The sequence below is a fragment of the Dioscorea cayenensis genome, chromosome 17 (genome assembly GCF_009730915.1).
Source record: "Dioscorea cayenensis subsp. rotundata cultivar TDr96_F1 chromosome 17, TDr96_F1_v2_PseudoChromosome.rev07_lg8_w22 25.fasta, whole genome shotgun sequence".
NCBI classification, from domain to species: Eukaryota; Viridiplantae; Streptophyta; class Magnoliopsida; order Dioscoreales; family Dioscoreaceae; genus Dioscorea; species Dioscorea cayenensis.
Window position 1 is genome coordinate 21,985,369 of NC_052487.1, and position 20,652 is coordinate 22,006,020.

Below are 20,652 nucleotides of genomic sequence, written 5' to 3' on the forward strand. Positions count from 1 at the left end.
CAAGTTACATCAACCAACCATCGCTAAAACCAAAGTAGTAGCACATAAAAACGTCACAAGAAAACAGAGTAAGAAGCTTTCACTTCTCCACCACCTTTATTCCAAGCAAAAGAAAGTAGTACATTATATCACATCATCATCATCATCATCAAATGACCAAACAACAAGAACAACAACAACAACCACCCCAGAAGAAAGCACACAAGAAGAGGAAGAGGAAGAGGAACAGGAACAGGAACAGGAACATAAAAGATGAATTAATTAAACTACATCCATGATCTGAATGGAAGCAGGATGACATTGTGGCTTCTGTTGCTGTTGGTGGTGTTGTTTCTGCTGTAAACTGACTGTTTTGCACACCCTGACTGTGTCACCAGCAAGAGGAATCACAGGTAGGTTGTCACAGTTGCAAATTTCAATCATGAAACCATCTGGATCATGGAAAAATAGTTGATCTACAAATATACCACCTTCTTCCACTCTCCTCTGTATGTAGTGGATCTCCATTTCCTTCAGTTTATTTTCCACTGCTGCCATGCTTTCACACTAAAAAGGAAAGGAAAGGAAAGGAAATGAAAACAAACAGAGCAAGTAATTAATTAATAATTGAAATTTTGGAAAGATGGGATGTGTTCATTCACAGTGAATTCATCATATATACCTGAAAGGAAACATGATTATCTTTAGGATTGATCTCTGTTTTCTCTGGCATGGTCTCTGGATTTTCAGATTGCAACAAATGGATGCCAATTCCATAGTTGAAAAGCCTACAACAGAAATAATTCTGCATGAATTCTGTTTTCATATCAAAAACCAAAACCAAAACCAAAAAGTTAATGTTTTCTCAAGAATATAGAACTTACCATGCACCATCAAAATCAAAAGAACCAGGCCTCCTGATTGGGAAGAAACCAAGAACATTTTGATAGAAATCAAGTGATTCCTCCACTGATCTACACACAAGTGATATGTGATTCAATGAAGTCAAAGACAGAGCAACTCCCTTGTCCAACATCCTTAATCTTTTCCTAAGAATTCTTTAATTTCTACAAAAGAGATAACTCAAAGAAAAGCAAGAGCCAAGGTTTGGTCAAATGGAGAAGAGGATTTCAAGGCAATGAATAAGGACCAGAACTTGAGCTATGATTACGGAAAAGTAACTGTATTTATAGAAAAAGATTAGAGACGTGATCACTTTGCACAGTTGCATGACATGATGATATTTTGGTTGAGTTACACGTGCCAAAATAGCTGATAAGCGGTGACTTAGAAAACCATTTACACGTGGATCCACGTGGTTTATTTTTTTTTAAACTAAGTGTTTTTTTTTTTTAACTGAGCATTGCAAAGTAAACCTCTATTGAGTTGAGTTACACCTCTCTTTCCACTATGCCTGTTCATGGGGGCTGATCGGTTTAAGTCTATAATTACTAAAAATTTAAATTTATTTAAACCTGATTTTAATTAAAAATATTGGCTTTAATTTTTATCAGAATAACCTGTCCTTGCATAAACCCGTCAAAATAGATTTTTTATCAAATAAAAAATAAATTATAAAAAATTTAACAATAATATAAATATGTGAATATGATCAAATATTATTCTATAAAATACTTTAAAATTAAAATACTAAATGCACATCTTTATTCAATTACAACAAGTAAAATTTCAATCATTATAATTAATGATAATCAATAATAGATAAATATATATATAACTAATTAATAAATAATCAATTACAATTCAAACTTTACTATGTTATATATAAGTATATATAAAATTAATTAATAAATATATTTTATGGCTAAACCATTGAATTTTATATATTTATCTAAGTCTTTTTAATTTTCGAGTAGATTTTCACGTTTAGACGGATAACCCAGCTCTTGTACAGTTCTACATTCCACCCATGATTATTTATCATTGTACCATTGTTTAATCTTATCACTGCATTAATGGCCAACCCAACTACTTTCTCTTAGCTGTATTAATTTTGATTATTATTTGCTTTTTTTCGCTCGTTTAACATATCATGAAACTTCGTGAAAAATCCAACTCAGCTGTGATTAGGAAAGCATTGAAATTAATGATTATTGTTGAAGTTGACGTGCATTTAATGAAATCATGAATTGGTACCAAAACCACTGATGGAACTGTATGCCCTGCCCATAGTTTTGAATTTTTCTGCTATCAAAACAGAGCATTTTCTTCGCTCTCTGTTTTTAACTACCCTGCCCATCATTAAAATTTTCTCCACAAAATAATTATAATATATATATATATATATATATTTGAATGTATTTTAATCTTATGTTATGAAAATAAATATAGACATGAAACAGCGTGTAATTAGTGGTTGTACTTGAGCTGCTTTTTTGAGACATTGGTGGCACAGAAACAGAGTGGGAAACAGAGTACCATGGAATGGTCGTTGAGAAATAACTCTCTTTCAATTTCATTGATTATGTTGCTGTTAGTTTGGTTTTGGATGTTTGAATGTGTTAGTTCCTCCGGTGTGGTTTGTGGGTATTAGATAACACTTAAGCACTCATAAAAGTCTCACATAAACTAATAAAGAAAAAGCACACAAACAAACACAAGGAGACACACAACGTTAATAACTCAGTTCGGCGTCCACTCACCTATGTCTGGGGGGGCAAGCCCGGAGATAAACAATTCACTAAAAGAGGTAAAAATAGATGAGTACAAACACTTGTCACTCACACTCTCAACAATAAAGATCACTACCCTCTCTAGATTGTTTGGTGCTCACACACTCTCCTCCAAGAGTCACTCAAGAGTCACACTTACAATCTACGAGCAAGGTAGCTTATATAAACGCATCAACGTCTCAAATATAGCACATACCTCTTTTAGAATCTCCGCGGTTACTAATTTAAAAACCTGCCGAAATTAGCTGTTGCAACTCTTGTTGTAACATGAATTGCAACATGGCCCTGACTGCTAACTTGACTGAGTTCTAGTTACGTTGCGGACGACCTCAAGACCCATCAACCTCCCGGTCATACTTAGTCCGAGTCGATTTGGTTCCGACTGCCGGCAACTAGCCTACCTCCTCAGTTCCTCATCATGCAGTCCCCTCGCAAGGGGCGCACGTCCTTGTGCGTCTTCCATGAAACTTGCCAAACTTAGTCTTCAATCCACCTAAATTTGGTCTTCAAAGATTCTCCAAACTTGATCTTCAATTCACCCAAGTTTGGTCCTCAAATCTTGCCTTCAATACATCTTCAATCAATCAATTCAATCATCAAGGATTCTTCAAATCATATCTCCTTCATTCACACCATGAATAGATCTTTCTTTAATTAAGCTCCACCATATTTAGTCTTCAATCATATCTCTCTAAGTATGGTCTTGATATTATCTTGTCTTCAAGTTGTAATGCATTGCCAAAAATAACTCAACCAAGATCTTTAAGATAGCTTCACCATGATCTTCAAGATATTTGCCTCTATGTTATAGACTTACTAAAAATAGCTCCACCAAGATCTTCAAGATGTTTGTCTTGCACTCCAAGTCTTCTTGCCATGTTACCATGCTTGTCACATCATCAATTATACTTTGTCACCTTAGTTACCACGTCACTTGGTCTAGGTGTCAAATCATACTAATAAATAGTGCGGTTGCACTAACAGAATGTATCCAAGATTTTTTATTTTTTTTATTTTATATCATAAGACATTCTTGACATTTTTTGTCCCAAACAGGTCTCCCCCCAAATAGTTGGCATAAATTATTTTTTGAGATTTCTTTTATCATTATATATACATTATTATTGATATATATATTTAATTGTCTATTTTTATTTTGATATGGACATCGATATTTCATTTTCAATTTTATCCCTGGATTCAATGTTTTAGATCTTCTTGCTTTTAAAAAGGTTGGTAAGAGAATAATGGAATCAATAACTATCATGTATTTTATTTTATTTTTACAATAAGACAAAAAATATTATTTGCAAAAGTCTACCTATGATAAAAATATAATAATATATATATATTTAACTTCATATGCGGACACCTACTAGATTTCCGCAGACAATGAAAAATAATTAAAAAAAAAATAACTTGAGAGTGATAGGTGAGATTAGAATTAAAAAGGGTAAAGAGAGAATCCAGATTACAATTATAAGAGAAGGGACACTGTTAAAAATCTTCTCTTTTGATGAAGCACAACAGTTAACTAACACCAAAATTATTTTACTATTAAAGATGATGTATATTTGTATTTTATTTATTGATTTTACAGGATTGGCCCTAGACATAATTTTTTTTTCAAGCTCTCGTTATTGAAGTTGGTGCAATTTCAGTGTCGGTTGGACAAAAATCATAAATACCCGCTTTCATAGAACTTTCATAGAAGTTTCATAGAAGTTTCTTAAATTTAAACTTTACGTGAAAAAATATTTACAATCATGTTAAAAGAAACACACACCATCATCTAGAGAGAAAAAAAAAACTCCTGATATAAACCTAAAATTTAAGTTTGATGATAAAGGAAGAATGCATGCTTATTTTTTATTTATTTACAAATATGATAAATACAATATCATCCGAAATGATCGTTTAACTAATGAGCTTTTACTTATAACATGAGATTTGGATTGCAAACCCACATCTGGAGCTAAGATTTATTAGAATCACTCTGTCCTCTTGTCAATGTCCGTAGACAATGCACTTTATGGTTAACTTAAATTTTAAATTATATATTTATATATATATATATATATAAAATATATATATATATTCAAAAAAGGAAGGGGGACAACGGTGGGGAACCTTAGCATGTTAAAAACGTGACCGGCAACATAATATGTGTCGAATTCCAATTAAAATGGGTACTGATAACTGATAAGCCACTGTGGACCATTAAATGAGAGAAAAGGACTTGAAATCCTCATATATATCCACTCTGACTTATCTACTGTTATTATCTTATCACATATGATTTATTAGTTGGGATATTTTGTTTATAATAATAGTTGCATTTATATATTTTATAATATAATGGAAAGTTTAATAAAGGGGTATTATAAATTATGGACATATGAGCATAAATTATCCTTTTTATTTGGGGAAAAAAATTTAATTTGTGCTTTTTTTAATAGGTATCATTTTCCTCCCAAATGAAACATTGAGGATTTAACCCCCTCCCACAACAATGATTATTTGGCTGTTGTGGTTTGTTTATTTTTTCAAAAAAAAAAAAAAATCTTTGATCGTTATTTTTATTTTTATTTTTTTGACAAAAGCGACAAAAACTGCTAAAAGAACAAATAAATACAGAGATGCACCAATTATAATGACTTAATAACAAATAGGAATTAACCATAAGATGGGCTAACATATTGAGGTACGGGTAATGAAGGGTTGTTGTGAGCGCTCAAAATGATATATTAATGGTAAATTTTTTTTAATGTAACTTCAGATGAGTAAAGAATTTGTCTTCTCTGACAATACTCTAGTACTGGACCCCAATAAACAATACCTAAACCAACTTTCTTTTTAAAAAAACAAACAACAACAACAATGAAGATTTTTTATTTGGATTTGGTTGTAATGAAATTAGAGACCAACCCAGCTCTAGCATGATATATATCTTAATTATAAACCCATATAATATATATCTTAATTATCAAGAGTTTTTGTTTGCTTATTCCTTAAAAATAAAAAAGGGATTTACTACTATAAATATCCTTATAAAAAAAAACTATATTTGCTTACAAAAATAGGAATTACCAATCTTACAAGTTAAGTCATAAATTATATATTTAGTATGGTTAATTTTTCCTTGATTCATGTGATTAATTTCTCTTTTATCTCATTATAGAATTGGGTCAAGAAAAGGAAGAGGCAAAGAATACTTGCATATTTTAATATAGGAAAAGTCTAATGGTGGGGTGATTCAGCCTACCAAAATTAGCCAAGTAATTATTGTATAAAAGTTTTATTAATTAAGTTTAATATGATATTTATTTTAAACACAATCAAATATACCTTTTCTTATGTAGTGTAATATGAAACACTGAATAATCAATTCTTAGCTATCATTTCTTTTGATATTAAAAATTATATAAGAGCATTAAATGTATTTGTTAGATTGTTGAATGTTAGGATTCAGTTGAGATATATAAGAATAATTATGATTGATTTTTACCATATTAGTGTGAAAGCCATATCTTCTCGTCAACATTTTATATATACAATTAGTATGGATTAAATTATAAAAGTTTATAAAATTAATAAAACCAAGAGTAAAATTGTAATAATTGGTCCATAAATTTGATTTCTATAAAATAAAAATTGCTGCTTTAGCCCAATTAATACATTAAAAATAAACCCCAATGACCTAAAATTACAAAATGACTGATTAGATTATCTAACATGTATTCATTATATAAAATTCTAATATTGGAAAGAGTTAAATATAAAAAATTATAGCCAAACTAATATATATATATTTTTTTTTTAACTATAACATGTGTGTGTATTTATATATATGAGTGCTAGTCTTTTGGGGACGTTAGGTAAGCATCTAATAGCCTTTAACCCTAACCCTAAAATCCCTCCAACCCCGTGATCCCTGTTCACTCCTATTCTTTCTCTTTTACTTTTTCAAATATGCTAATGTTTACTAATGTTTGTAGATATTTTTATTATATACATTATAAAAGGTGGATTTTATATGTAGTTTCCGCGAGTTGGATCCTCAATTTTCAGCATGTGCGCACATTCTTTAATTAATTAACGCTTGTTGTATTTGTTAATATATATATATATATATATATGGAAATAGAAGCTTTGCATGGTATATAAATATAAAAAAAATCATTAATAAATCACGTTCAGTATTTTTTTAATAATAAAAAAAAAACTACAACAAGATAACAAAGGATAAGTGAGCAAAATAATGGATCCGATAACCCGTTAGCAACAACTGATGAAATAGATAAGAATAAGATCAGTGCGACAGTTTGAATTAGTTGTTAGTTTCCCGCCAATTGAGGTATATATATCCGTGATTCACCAACATATGAATCCCTAATTCCCAATTTTCTCCACTAATGGATTCAATCTTTTAGAACAATCATTTGATCTCTGTAAGAACAACTCCCCCTTCTGTTTTTCTTTTTTTTTTTTTATTGTTCCCATGAATTTAGCATTTATGTAATCTCTTAATTTCTTTATTTTATAAGTTTAGGGTTTCAATGTGTGTGTGCATTTTTAGATATTATTTATAGCTTTTGCAATTGATTTAGTGCATCTGTGATTTCGTCTTCATTTCTGATTGAAGTAAGAGTTGAATTTTAGCTCAAAAAGCAACGATCTTTACCTCTATTCATGTCACAAATCTCAGAAAACATGATTTGTTTTTTAATTTATTGATGCAATGAAAAACCTCGGAAAAAATAAAGATGAATTATGGAAGCATTCCCTTTCATTAATCATATTAATTCAGATACCTAGGTTTAATCAAATTGAGCTTTACTGGCCATTCATAGCAATGATGAATACTCTTTATATGATCTCATTGTATTTGATTTCTTCAGTTTCATGTTTATGCTTATCTCTTATACCTTGCCAAGATCATCAGCAAAGTTGCACAAATTCTTATTTTAGTTCCTTGTGATCTAATGAAACATTCAGTGTGCCAATTCAACAAGAAACTCCTGCTGATTGGAGTGCAAAAGTTTGTTTTTTGTTGTTGACCTAGAAATTTCCAACTCAAAAAAAGAAACATTCAGCTTTCCACATGTGACTTAGCCTCCAATTCAAGACACCTCCTCATTCCTTTTCAATGCTTCAACCATTCATTTAATATATATATATATATATATGTTCTTAATTAATTTTTTCCATACAAATTCAGAAGATGCAGCGAATCACATCAGTGAAAATCCCACCTGTGTCCTGTTTTGGTATCATGTGATTCATCTGTTAGCATACTTTCCTTGAATGTTATCAGGAACTGTATTTTCCTGATAATTCCGTAACAAGTGTGTCCTCCTTGTAAGACCAGAAAGGAAGATTCCAGCCTAGGCAAGAAGAACACGTAACAAGTGTGTCCTCTTTTCAATCGATTTCTTTGTATTGTTTGTTAGTATTCATCAAAAAAGGAGGCTAGGTTTCTTCTTTTAAGTCCCTTGTTCTTATTCTTGTCTATTGGAAATCTGGAAAAATGTTTTCTTTTGGTTTCCAATGTTGTTTGTAATATTGTTTTGGTCTTTTTATCCTGGAAAGGTGACGGCTTTGTACTTGTAGTCTTCTCAAGATCTCTCTCTCTCTCTCTCAAGGCTTAGAAAGCATTAAGGTATTTGCTTTGGAGTACTGATTGTTGTTGTTATTATTTCTTTCTTTCCCTTTTCTTCATTTTGAAGGGAGGTTTTATGCAAAGATAAGATTTTGATTTCTGTTTTTAGGTAAAAACTAGGTTTGTTATTGTTATTTAAAAGAATTGAGGAAGTTGAGAGATCGTTATGCTTTGACTATGAAGATGGTAGTGCAAGAAGGTGTTATCTGAAGATTGTGGAAAGCTTCTTATAATTCTAAAATGCATTGAATGATAAAACTTTGATTTTGATTCAAGTCTTGTTTCAATTCTCATAACTTCTCTGTTATGATTTTCAAATGCTTATGATGTACCCAAACTTTAAATACTTTAGTAACTTGAGAATATCACACTGAAAGTATCTAAAATGGTATTTAAAATGCATTACATGTGGCACTCATTTTTCCCTGTCTTTGATTTTCTTGGGTTGAAGTTGGACATTTATGATTTTATTAGAATTTCAAAGATTGCTAAACTAATTATTCTGTATATTGAATCAGTTTGGTGTTCTTGCATATTTTTGTTCCTCGATGATGTTGAGGACATACAGTGGAGAGTTTTACTTGAGAAGAGCTTCTAGTGGAGAATTAAACCTTGGTTCACCCCTCAGCAATGTAGCTATAAGACAGAGATACAATCAGGGATATGCATCCAATGATGAAGATGCTGAGGATGGTGCATGTTCAGAGACGTCGTCATACTCATCTATGCACATTACTTTACGACCACATACATGGACCGATATATTTCAGAACATCATTTGGATTGTCTCTGCATCTTTCATTGTCTACTTGGGAGACTGCAACACAAATCTTGTCTCTATCTTGTTGTGGGATGAAAGAATCAAAAGGTTTGACTTGTTGTTAGCTTCCATTTACTACTACTACTATAACATGTTCTTTTCATCACTAAAACAACAGATTTAATTTGACAACCTTTAGTATTTATAAATCATTAGTGAGTTTCTTGACATTTGTATATTTCATGGAGTATGTCTGAATGATAGCTGCACCTTAACATTAGTAATGACTTGCTTGAAGGATGGCTTTGTACCTCGGGCTTATCGGTAGCTTCTTGAATGTGGGGATAATATTGCATGCAATCTCGTCGTTAAAATACTCATGGACTAGTGAAAAATACAAAGCATTACCTCCCACAGCACCGGCAATGGTTTTTCTCGGTATCATCTCATTCTGCTTGTACGTAGAATTATCTATTCTTCTTCCATTTTGCTTATTTGTAGAACTTTGAGGATGTCAAGGATCAGAAAAAAGACTCAGTCACTGAAAATTTGGCATATTTTCAGGTTTTCATATGCCTTATGGCCTGTATGGAGCTTCTTTACTATTCCACTGGTGGTAAGATTGAGATCTTCAATCAATTTCAGTACAGATTAAGATTGATCAATTTACTCAAGTAAATTTTTATTGAAGTTTAATTTGTGTTGCAGATTACATTGTTTATGACCTTCATGGTTGTATCACCATATCGGCTACATGTTCCGCGATACCCTCATTATGCAGCGCCTCGTGCTGATTGACTTATTACCAACATTTTTGTTGATGAGGATTTTGAAGCATTTTGAGGAGGATTCCAGTGATAAATTCTTTCCAATTCATTTCAGTACAGTGTTGATCAAATTGGCTAATCAGATAGATATTTCTTTTTTTTTGCTCCCCATAAAGATAGATACATACTAATCATTCTCAATTCGTTTGTACATGGATTTTGATTTTATGCAATGATTTTAGAACTTTTTATTTTCCCTTTTCAAGGCTAAAAATTGCCTTGTATTTACCTTGTAAATATCTGTTTTTGTTCAAAGTTGTGTTATGATAAGACCTACATTGAAAAATACAGAATCACAGATGCAACAATTGTGGAAAAATGGTAAAACTGAAAGAAAAATAGCCTCTTTGAATGAGCAAATATTGAAGAAGACAAAGAAAAATTTGAAGTAAATGTGAAAGAGTTGCGGACTTTTGCACATTTTGGAGTTTCATAAAAAACAAACAAAATTAGACGAAACATGGTTATCTAAGCAGGCAAGGAGCGAATCCTATTGTTATGCTCTTAGTTTTGTGTATTATGGTCTCTAGGAGGCATGGTCTTGTTGTTTTATATTTCTCCGCTTTTTCTTTTTTGCTATTGTTATATGTTGTCGATATTTATTTTTAATGGGTTGTTTTATTTGTAATTCCTCTCTTTAGTAATGGTTTATCCACGGTTTCCAAAAAAAAAACATAATAATAATAATAATAATAATAATCATGATTAATTGTTCTCATAATTGTTTCACAATTAGGTACTGCTACTATTTGAGATCAATAAGTCAATCTTCTGCATATAAGTTACCATAAATAAGGAAGTTTATAAGGGTTTTGGTGCAAATAAAAAAAAATAATAAAAATAGAAGGGGCCTTCATGTGAAAAACAAGCTTTCAATAAAGATATAAAAAAGAAGAAGAGATTTCCCCAAAACCCTCTTGCTTGAGCAACAGCGCGGGGATGCTTCGGTTGTTGTTCTCCCGGGCGGCACAACGGCACGTCTCACCCCTTTTGCTCAATCAGCAGGTAGGATCCCTTGAAATTCACTTGGGTTTCAGTTTTTCTCCGATTTGTTGCTTTTTTGGGAGCAATTCAATTCAAAAAAATGGAACTTTGTGAGGATGCAGAGAGGGATCCATAGCAGGAACAAGAAGGCGATGGAACTGGTCGCCAAGGGTTGGAGCGCCCTTCAGGAAGTCGATCGTGTCATTGACTACACTGAGCTCAACGACCCCCGCCTTATTCCTCTCCTAAGAGTATGCAAACCAGCATCAAAAGTTCCAATCTTTATTGATTATCAATGCATTAACTGAAAAATGTTTGTTAGAAAAAGGATTGTTGATATTTACTTCCCATTCTCTCTTCATCTTTTAGGTTTTAGTTCAAAGCCAGGTTCTTTCTCACTTTAAGCAATGCCTTTTTGGCGTAACAGTCTGCAAAGGAGAATTTTGAGTTGGCTTTAGAGATTGATAATATGAATACACATGCCAGATACTGGTTGGGTAGAATGCATTTCAAGTATCATGTTCCGGGAGCCTGCAAACTCATGTGGGTAGCTCATTTTCCCATTTGTTTCTTATATCTCATATGGATTAGCTTTCTACTGTAATTTGTGAACACCATTGATGGTAACTTTTTGTTTATACATGGTAATGACTTGGAAAAATTTTCAATGCTGTTTTGTGCCCAAAACAATTTTGTGTAGCATGATTGGTTAGATTTAAGTGGACTGAGCGCACTTGCTCATTCCAGTCGAAGGACAATGTGGAGCATGGAGATGTGGATACAGGTGTCAGACACCAAAAATTAAGATTTGTTTACCAAAAATGCTGAATCACCTGGGTAAATATTGATTTGTTCATGAATTTGGAAGGACACTTGTGGCAACCATTGAATCTTGAACATTCTTGAATTGTATTGCATGTACAAGACATTTATTCATTTATGATTCCGATGCTTAGTTATATCAGGCTCAAAATTATCTCAAAACGCTGCCGGGTGAACATAGCACTAACAATTCCTTAACTGTCCATTTAAACAGTGGAGCTGCTTTACTTGTGGAAGCTGCTAATATGGGTGATGCGGATGCACAATATGAACTTGGGTGTCGTATGCGGGTTGAGGTTGTTGGTTTCTGCAATCTTGGTTGTGCAAATATTTCTGTTAACTGTATGGTCAATTCTCCCTGATTGTTAGTATTGACCTTTTATTTTGTTTAAATTGCCTAGAACGACTATGTTCAATCAGATCAACAGGCTTTCTATTATTTGGAGAAGGCTGTTGATCAGGTACCATTCCTGTCTTAGTAAGGTTCACCTTTTCTCTATTGTATCTTGAAAGGCGGTCAACTCATTCTTTCCTTCATTCAATGTGTTCTTCTAGTTGCATCCAGGTGCTCTATATCTTCTTGGTTCTGTATATCTGACTGGGGATTGTGTGGAGAAGGATATTGCTTCTGCCATGTGGTGTTTTCATAGAGCATCGGAGAAGGTTTTGAAACTATCCTTTCACCACCAGTTCATTTCCATTGTACTGTAACTCCCTTTGCTTGGCCAACAGAATGAGTCTATTCGATTGTAGTATGTTATAAATAACTTGTGTTTTTTGGTAAAAGCTGATGTTTTTTTTTTGGTAAATAAGTTATAATTCTTTCTATTCAGTATGCCCCTTAACTGGTTTGTTGTTGAATTATTCCTAAATATATGTCTATCAGGACTCTGGATGCTTGATGGTTAAAAACTTAGTGAATATTTTTTGTGAGAGTACTGATCCAGGAGTTCAAAAATAATTGTTAGTAGAAATTCATGACTGTTTGCTTGTCAGGGTCATGCCGGAGCAGCCATTGCATATGGCGCACTTCTGCTTCAAGGTATTTATGTCGAAATGATATTATCTCTGACTTGTTACAAATTCGATGATGATAAATAAAACACCTTGAACATATCTATTTATTCACTGCAGGCTTTGACATCCCGGAAGCAGTGACTAGGTTCGAATCAGGCAGGAGCCCGTGCGCCGGAAGAACAAGTAAGAAAGTTGAGAGGACTAGTGAAGATATATTAAAGATAGCAAAGGAACAGTTTCAGATTGCTGCAAATTCAGGCTGTGACCTTGCCAACCAGTGGTTAAAAAGGATCCAAGACTATGAGAAGCTTCATCAACAGTTAATTGAGGAAGGATCCTCAACTTCTTCTTAATTAGCTCACTATACTTATATTCCAACCTTGTGAACTTTTAAGAAATAAAAAAAAAAAAAAAAATTGTCAGCTTATGTAATAGTGTTGAATTATTACGTACTTCTTTTTGTTTTTATAAAATTTTTGTTGTTATATTATTATTTGATAAATGATAAAAAATAAAAATACATGGATGGATATTTGACATTATTGTGACTCTTTAGGAAAGGGCTTATATTGAAATCTACGGTCAGGATTGAAAGTTGGTTGTGATGATCAAGGGCTCTGATGAGGCGTTATCTAACACATTGTTGTTTATAATTGCTTCTATTTTGATACGGACAAAGTTCTTCTCGTGTTTATCTTTCTCACGCCCTTTTCTGGTTCTCCGGGTGACTGCTAGGGTTAGGGTTAGGGTTTGCGTTCGGGTGCTCCGGATCGTGCATCGTCAATGGAGGAGATTACGGAGGGAGTGAATAATCTCAACGTGAGCGACACTCACAAGAAGAACAGGATTCAGGTCTCCAATACCAAGAAACCCCTTTTCTTTTACGTCAACCTCGCCAAGGTACTCTAGTGTTTTGTTTTGTTCTTTTTTTTCTCTCGATTTTTGTGGAAATTCCTATTGATTTCTCTTGCCTCGAGTTTGGGCTTTTTGTGTATAGATTGGTTTAGGTTTTGATGTTGTCTGCTATTCCTCTACTGCTATCAAAATCGAATCTTTAGTTCCAGGGATGTTGTCTTCTGGCTCTGAATTTATATTAACTTTTCGGTTCTGCGTAGATTTTTTTCATCTATTAAGCTTTGAAGCAGAATTTTTCTAGATTGGTGTTATTTGTATTGTTCTTATCCAGTTTGTTGTATTTTGGAGAATACTTGGTATAGATCTTTTCTTGGTTCTGTTAATATTTCGTTTCCCCCCTTTTTTTTCTATTTCTTATTGAGCTTGATCGGTTTATGCATTGATGGTTGAATTTATGTATGCAGAGGTACATGCAACAACATGAGGAAGTTGAGCTCTCTGCTCTTGGGATGGGTACTTATTCTTCTCCTCTCTTCATGACCATCTATATTTAGACAAGAAAAATAAAGTGTTTAGTTGCAAAATCATATGTTTTTATTAGAAAAATTATGATAAGTTTCTTGGTATTGTTTTGCATTTGCTTAATATTTTGACATGCTGATGCTTTCTAATATATTTTTTGTTTATACCTTTTATGTCGATGTTAAGAATCCCCTAGCTTTTATTTCCTTTGAAATAACCTTTATGTTAAGGCTTTGTCTGTTTCATCAATTTAGTTGTCCTGTCTTGCTTGACTGTGTTGTCTGATGTTAGCATGACTTTGCCGTTATGTAACCGTTTTTGTTCTTAATAAAGTCATAGTTTATCTATTTAAAAAAGAAAAAAAGAAAAAAAGAAAAAAGAAGAGCTTTGTGTGATCTCATCATGGTCAAGGGAACCTTCCTTTTGTAGTGACATATTAAATCTAGTTAAATTGTACACATGTTCGTAGTTTCATATTTGAATAAGAAAAATCCTTCTATTTAGACACTAATTTTGCCAAATAAATTTGCGTTTTTGGGTGTTAAATTTTTTGTTGGCACATGGTAGTATGCTGAAAGGTGACATGGATGAAGACATGAGGGTAATAGATGGTGTAGACAGAAAGTATTTTTATGGGAAGAATATGGATGGATGCTGCAGAACAAAGGTTGAAAAGGTAGTGTTTTTGTAATAAGTCAGAGTTAGAGGTAGGGGGCATATTTTTTATTGAGAAGGGGGTGGGAATGGAAGAATAGAATATGATGAAGACTGAGTATAATATTGGATGAAGAATACACGAGGAATGGTGATGGAGGAAGTTAGTATTAAAAAGGTTTGTTGGGATGAAGAACATACAATGTAAGTGGACAACTTAGTATGGAGATCTGGTTATAATCATAGCTGAAGAACACACAAGGTAAGATAATTGGAGTAAATTAGGATTAAAAGGGTAATTTTGGGCAGTATTGGATAAGGCATGAGGATGTTCATGGGCAAAATAAGCCATATACTATCCTTGATTTTGTTTCCTTTCCATATTTGAAGAACTATAAGCTGGTGCAATAATTAAATAGAGGACCTAAAAAGAAGTTTTTTCTTTAGTGTTGCTTTTGTCGTCATGGCCCTTTCTGTTATCTAACTTCTACATGTCATTAGTTGGATATCTTACCTCAAACCCATGCTAGTGGCTGCTTGAGTTAAGGAGCTACATTTTCTATAACTTTTCTTCTAGTTTTGGATTGCTTGCACATTTTGACTTACCTTATCTCTCCCTTTATTGTTACTTATGTCCTCAAAACTTTTTCCCCAGCAATTGCCACCGTCGTTACCATTGCAGAGATCCTGAAGAATAATGGGCTTGCTGTGGAGAAGAGTAAGATTCTATCTCCCCATTTGTGGCACTTGCACGATCTTGTGCACTGACATATGGTTAAAGTTGGCCCTCTTATCTAACTATAATTATAATTATTTTTTATGCAGAAATTATGACCTCTACTGTTGACATGAAGGATGAAACAAGGGGCAGGCCCATTCAGAAAGCGAAGGTATGCATGCATGCTTGATGAGTATTCACAAAGTCAACTTGATGGCTTTCAATCTAATTAAATTGCTTCCTTGGTTCAGATCGAAATTTTATTGGGTAAGACAGAAAATTTCGATGAGTTGATGGCCGCTGCTGCAGAGGAAAGGGAAGCGGCTGATGCTGAGGGGCAGAACTGAGTGTTTATCTGTTTGTCTTGCATTACTTAATTTGTTTTCTCTGGACAAGAAAAAGTGATGATAAATTTTCTTTAAGTTTTGTTTTAATCATTTATTGTAGCTTTGCAACTTGTGGTGATCGTATATTAGTAAAAGTTTCAATTTCTTGGTTCTTTAATTGAGAGGCTGGTTTATGTGATGTTTCTGGGATCCTTTTGTGCAATAATTAACTTCATTCTTATTTTTATGGGGTTTGTGTTATTAATTGTTATCATCCCCGCGGCAGCGGTTGCTGTGATTTGGAGCTTGTGCGCATCAAATGCCTTAACTGAAAAGATTTACTAACGTGATAGTGTTTATATGTATATATGAAAGAGCATTTGGAGCTGTTGTTATTATGAGTGACAAAACACACTGAATTGCTTTTTGCAAGTCTTGACATGCAAGTTCTGTGTTGATATTCCTCCTAAAAGCATGTGTTACAAAAAATCAATACGCTGGCCAGCATCAAGAAAAACCTGGTTTTGAAATATTATTTGGAGATTGCAAAATCAATAAGTCATCTCTATGGAGCAATTTTTAAGTCAGACAATAAGCTAAAACAGATTTGAAAAACCAAAAAAAAGAATCGAACTCAAGACCCGACCAGCTCAAACTTTAGAGATCAACTGAGCCGGCATGAGAAAAACACCCAAAATTTGGTCTTGATACCACCAAAAGACATACTGCTATGCATCATTGTCTTTGTCAGTGAGGATCCTCTTGCAAGCCTCGTAACACATGAACGAAATTCCTGCCGCCGGCACTAGCTTCATACAACTTGGCCCTAAACCTTTGTAAAGTCCGCCAATGCCCTCCTGTTCCAGAATGCTCAAGAGTGCATGAAGCATGTTTTTGTAAACCTGCCTTCCTCCGACGGCACCTGCCTGCATGTGCTTGCGAGCTACCTCGAGCGGGAAAGTTGCACTGCTCGAGACAGCAGCAGCTGCTGATCCAATTAGTAGTGTAGCAATGTTGCCGATGTCCTCCTGCTTCAAGACCTTCCTGTATACCTTTTTCAATGTATCATATGCATAGTAATTGGTGGCCGCATAAGGTACCACTCCTATTAGACTTGGTGTGAGACCTCTGTACAGTTCTGCAGGGCCTTCTTCTTTCACGATTTTAATGAACGCATGCAGGAGGTTCTCATAGACACCTCTCTGTGATTTACAAAATATGATAAACATTAAGTTTGCAGATCAATTTCAGTGCTTATATCATGCAACAACTTTGCATATCATGGTGAGCAAGTCAGAACAAAGCTAATGATACATTATGCTGTGACTGATTCTTCTATCAAAAGTCTTTTACATTAACTTCCCTTGGTGACAATTGTTTGTTGTGTGCAATAGAAAGAGAAACATGATGCGCATACTGTTGACAATGTGGTCTTTTGTTTAAGAAAGTAACATACTTAATATTAGAATAAACAAGAAGTTTTCTAAAACGGTAACAGTTCAACTGGAGCAAGTGAAATTGTGGTGCATTTCCATATATGAGATATCTGCTGCAGATAACCTTATTCATTGTTATACTTCAAGAGACAGAAGAATATTGTTAAAATGCACTTAGATTTCCAGAGCTTAAGCAAAATGCTGAAACATTCCCACCTGCAACTGAATTTCCAGTGACACCACTATCATAAGTTATATGCTTTCCTGAAGTATAGAACTCATATGTGATTTCAGCTATGGCATATGTAACCTTATGTTCACATAGACCTGTTTTTCTATACATCAAAGCCAAATAGGGTATAAGTTTTACAATTTCATGGTATTGAAGTAATTCAATGAAATCAGGAAATTAAATTATTGGCATTCAATCATCAATTATGTCACTGAGTGTATAAAAAAAATATACCTGTATTGTTAGTCGAGTCTTGAGTAATTCAAGAGGGTAAGTACTCAAGGTTGAGCTAACTCCAGCAATGGCTCCTGCAACAAGTGATGATGGGACAGGCATCTTAGCAGGTTCCCCATCTTTAGGAGACAAAACCTTGTTGACTGTATCAAAGGCAAATAACTGAAACAGAAGATCCATTAAAAGGTATAGAAAGTCAAGAAGAAGGTATATTGCAAGATAATCCAGTGAAGGTGAATTATAAACATATTTTCATATTTAATATTTTCTAATAATAACTCTTTTCTTTCTATTCTACTCCTCACAGGACATTTTCAGAACATCACTACTTACACAAAACATTGAAGTTTACCTAAGGTAAAAAACATAATCACAAAATGCAGAAGACTTGTATTATTATACACAAAACTATACACAATTAAATCAGAGGCACTCACCTCTATAGCCTTGCTTGGGGCAACCCGAATAACATTGACAAGATTACCACGAAACAAGCCCTTCCACCCTTCTACTTTCATAATGTTATGGAAGACTTCTGTGGTTGACTCTCCACTGCTCCCAACCATAAGATGAGTCCTGATTGTCTCTAGTGGAGCAACAGCAGTCCGTGAGACTGCCCCAGCAATCGCCCCACTGATCAGTCTCCTAAAAGAGGGGTTGGCAACCCTAATTTTAAACTTGAATCCACGCTTCTTCCTAGTCCTCAGCTCAACTTCCTCTTCCATGCTCACCACTTCTGCAGCAGCTGGCGCTGGTGGATTTCCAACAATACGAAATCCAAACTCCGGAGAAACATATTTCACATAAAGATCAGTGCATGGAATCTTTATACCATCATTTCCTTTAGGATTTGGAGGGTCTGGTGAAATACCAAAGCCCACTCCCACTTGGCCAACGCTTGCAAACAAACCTCCTGGATGATAATACTCCTCTTGGGTGTTCCATGAAAATCCAAATCCCGGAAAGGCGAGGAACCCATCTTTCTTATTTTCAATAGCTTGTAATCTGTTGTTTCCCATCAATTCTGTTACAGAAAGTAAACTCCAATCTAGCTTCTCCTAGCAACAGACCCCATGTCTTCACAAATCTATAAGAACAGAACTTTAAATTTAATCACTTAGCACAAAGTTATTTTAAATGAAAGAACAAAGTATATACTTTCAAGTCTCTGAGGTGAAGCAATTTTTTGACATTCCACCATGTAACAAAATCAAGGTATTTACAGTATATAAATGGAAAGGAATCTTACATAATATCAGTGTTGCATAAACGGAGTTTAGAGTAAGGGAGTGGAGAAATTAAAAAGTTTTGGAACAAAAGAAGAGAGGTAGAAATCAATGGAGTTATTTGAGCAGAAGAGAATATAGCCACCTATACATAAAGCCAATTGCACAAAAATTGATGATTAAGCAGAAAAGTACAAATCACTCACAACAAAAGCTTCTAAAGACGGACATCCCTCATATACATACAGAATAGCAGAGGAGAGAAAATGATTATTCGAGTGGAAGAGTATAAATCACTTATAATAAAAGCTCCCACAGAGGGTGTTGCCTGAGAAATTGTGATGAAGCGATAGAAATCCATAATGATAAAGATATATGTTTGACAGATGGATTAACGCAAATAGATTATTTGAACTTCCCAAAACTAAAAGACAGACCAGCTTGTATTTCCAGAAGAAGACCCCAAGAAAAGGCATTCTCTAAGTAGAAGATCATCTTTTTTTTAACACAAAATAAATTTGGTATTTACATGAACCCTTTCAAGGTGGTACTATATTATAGAAATGGGTATCCTAGAAATAGAGCATTCTACCACATGTGCACTAGAAGGCAATGAAAAAACGTTACAGCAATGGCGGAAGAATCAATAAATTTTGGATAAGAATCACATCTTCGACAAAGGAACAACTAGGTGAAAAAGAATGTTGCTGGCCAAACAAATAAAAAAACGAAAAAATTTTGTCCTGTGAGGATACAAAACGAAGAAAATTGTGAGAAATTAAACATCCAAATAAAATAATCAAATTCCATCAGATTATTACTAAAACCTAGAACGGAAATGATCCGGTGATGATGGAGACTCGAAAACAAATCCCACCTCAGAGACAGCAGGAAAGACTCATTCAATAACCAAAAACATATCGAATTTTTGCAGGATGGGAATCGAACAAAATGAGATTTTTCACCATAAGGCATCCCCAAATCCAACAACTTGATGTCTTAAAAAATGGCGAATCCTATAAGAAAACAAAAACATAAAGGGAAAAGGAAAACTCTGAGATAAATCATACCAGAGAGAAAGAAGGGCATTCGCCACCAGTTGCTCTCCCCCTCTCTCTCTCTCTCTTCAGCCCTTCGATCCTCTTCGGAGGAGATGAAGGACCGAAGAAGGAGAGCTTGTGAAAGACCCTCTAATGGCGTCTCTTTGAGAGACCTCTTTTGGGTTTTAGAAGCACAGAGAGAGGCCAACAAAATATAGAACCTTTTTTCTTTTTAAGTATGTGATTTTTCATCATCTGACCAAACTACCCTCACATTTCAGTGCGCTTTTGTGGTTGGTGCTGGTGTAAAATTGTCCCATTTTTAATTTTGGTAATTACTTGGTTAAAAGGCATGATTTGTTTGGGTTGGTGGCTGAACCAATTAATCTCAATATTAAATTTACTAATTATGTCTTAATTGAAAACCTTGTCACCAAAGCAAAAATCTTATTCATCAATTGCCAAACGAATCATGATTCTTGAATTAATTTTCACTTTAAATCAACGGTCCAAGTTTAAGATCCCTTTTAATTGATGATGATTGTATTTTTTTTCTTGGTATTCTCCAGAGGATGAAGGCCATGCTTTTCTTTATGTTCTTATTCTTCAGACATTTGCCTTTTTTATATTCACTTGGAAAATGATGTTTTGTTCTTCATTAATTT

The 20,652-nt window shown here is 33.9% G+C and overlaps 5 protein-coding genes across 8 annotated transcripts; 3 read left to right on the forward strand and 2 right to left on the reverse strand.

The window, feature by feature from the left end:
* Window positions 1–53: 53 nt before the first annotated feature.
* LOC120280690 lies at window positions 54–1,129 on the reverse strand. The gene is made up of 3 exons (XM_039287618.1): window positions 864–1,129; window positions 662–767; window positions 54–546 (listed from the first exon to the last, which is right to left on the reverse strand). Exons 1-3 carry the CDS (start codon window positions 1,013–1,015, stop codon window positions 262–264), a joined length of 543 nt encoding a protein of 180 aa, XP_039143552.1. The 5' UTR covers window positions 1,016–1,129; the 3' UTR covers window positions 54–261.
* A 6,745-nt stretch (window positions 1,130–7,874) lies between these two features.
* Window positions 7,875–10,067, forward strand: LOC120280102. Of its 2 annotated transcripts, none has more exons than XM_039286835.1 (5): window positions 7,875–8,083; window positions 8,853–9,202; window positions 9,393–9,551; window positions 9,659–9,710; window positions 9,803–10,067. In XM_039286835.1, exons 2-5 carry the CDS (start codon window positions 8,883–8,885, stop codon window positions 9,890–9,892), a joined length of 621 nt encoding a protein of 206 aa, XP_039142769.1. In that variant the 5' UTR covers window positions 7,875–8,083; window positions 8,853–8,882; the 3' UTR covers window positions 9,893–10,067. The 2 variants fall into 2 exon arrangements, with proteins under 2 accessions (XP_039142769.1, XP_039142770.1); XM_039286836.1 differs by lacking the exon at window positions 7,875–8,083 and adding an exon at window positions 8,211–8,334.
* A 720-nt stretch (window positions 10,068–10,787) lies between these two features.
* Window positions 10,788–13,249, forward strand: LOC120280101. Of its 2 annotated transcripts, XM_039286833.1 has the most exons (8): window positions 10,788–10,926; window positions 11,028–11,156; window positions 11,333–11,448; window positions 11,942–12,023; window positions 12,129–12,188; window positions 12,283–12,390; window positions 12,724–12,769; window positions 12,862–13,240. In XM_039286833.1, exons 1-8 carry the CDS (start codon window positions 10,861–10,863, stop codon window positions 13,095–13,097), a joined length of 843 nt encoding a protein of 280 aa, XP_039142767.1. In that variant the 5' UTR covers window positions 10,788–10,860; the 3' UTR covers window positions 13,098–13,240. The 2 variants fall into 2 exon arrangements, with proteins under 2 accessions (XP_039142767.1, XP_039142768.1); XM_039286834.1 differs by lacking the exons at window positions 12,129–12,188; window positions 12,283–12,390 and having other exon boundaries at window positions 12,862–13,249.
* Window positions 13,250–13,412: 163 nt separating this feature from the next.
* Window positions 13,413–16,018, forward strand: LOC120280103 (uncharacterized protein At2g34160-like). Its single transcript, XM_039286838.1, has 5 exons — window positions 13,413–13,644; window positions 14,064–14,112; window positions 15,431–15,493; window positions 15,601–15,665; window positions 15,745–16,018. Exons 1-5 carry the CDS (start codon window positions 13,528–13,530, stop codon window positions 15,838–15,840), a joined length of 390 nt encoding a protein of 129 aa, XP_039142772.1. The 5' UTR covers window positions 13,413–13,527; the 3' UTR covers window positions 15,841–16,018.
* A 308-nt stretch (window positions 16,019–16,326) lies between these two features.
* On the reverse strand, window positions 16,327–20,177 carry LOC120280100 (adenine nucleotide transporter BT1, chloroplastic/mitochondrial-like). 2 transcript variants are annotated; one of them, XM_039286831.1, is made up of 4 exons: window positions 20,018–20,177; window positions 18,159–18,808; window positions 17,722–17,883; window positions 16,327–17,021 (listed from the first exon to the last, which is right to left on the reverse strand). In XM_039286831.1, exons 2-4 carry the CDS (start codon window positions 18,738–18,740, stop codon window positions 16,548–16,550), a joined length of 1,218 nt encoding a protein of 405 aa, XP_039142765.1. In that variant the 5' UTR covers window positions 18,741–18,808; window positions 20,018–20,177; the 3' UTR covers window positions 16,327–16,547. The 2 variants fall into 2 exon arrangements, with proteins under 2 accessions (XP_039142765.1, XP_039142766.1); XM_039286832.1 differs by lacking the exon at window positions 20,018–20,177 and adding an exon at window positions 19,385–19,494.
* Window positions 20,178–20,652: the final 475 nt, after the last annotated feature.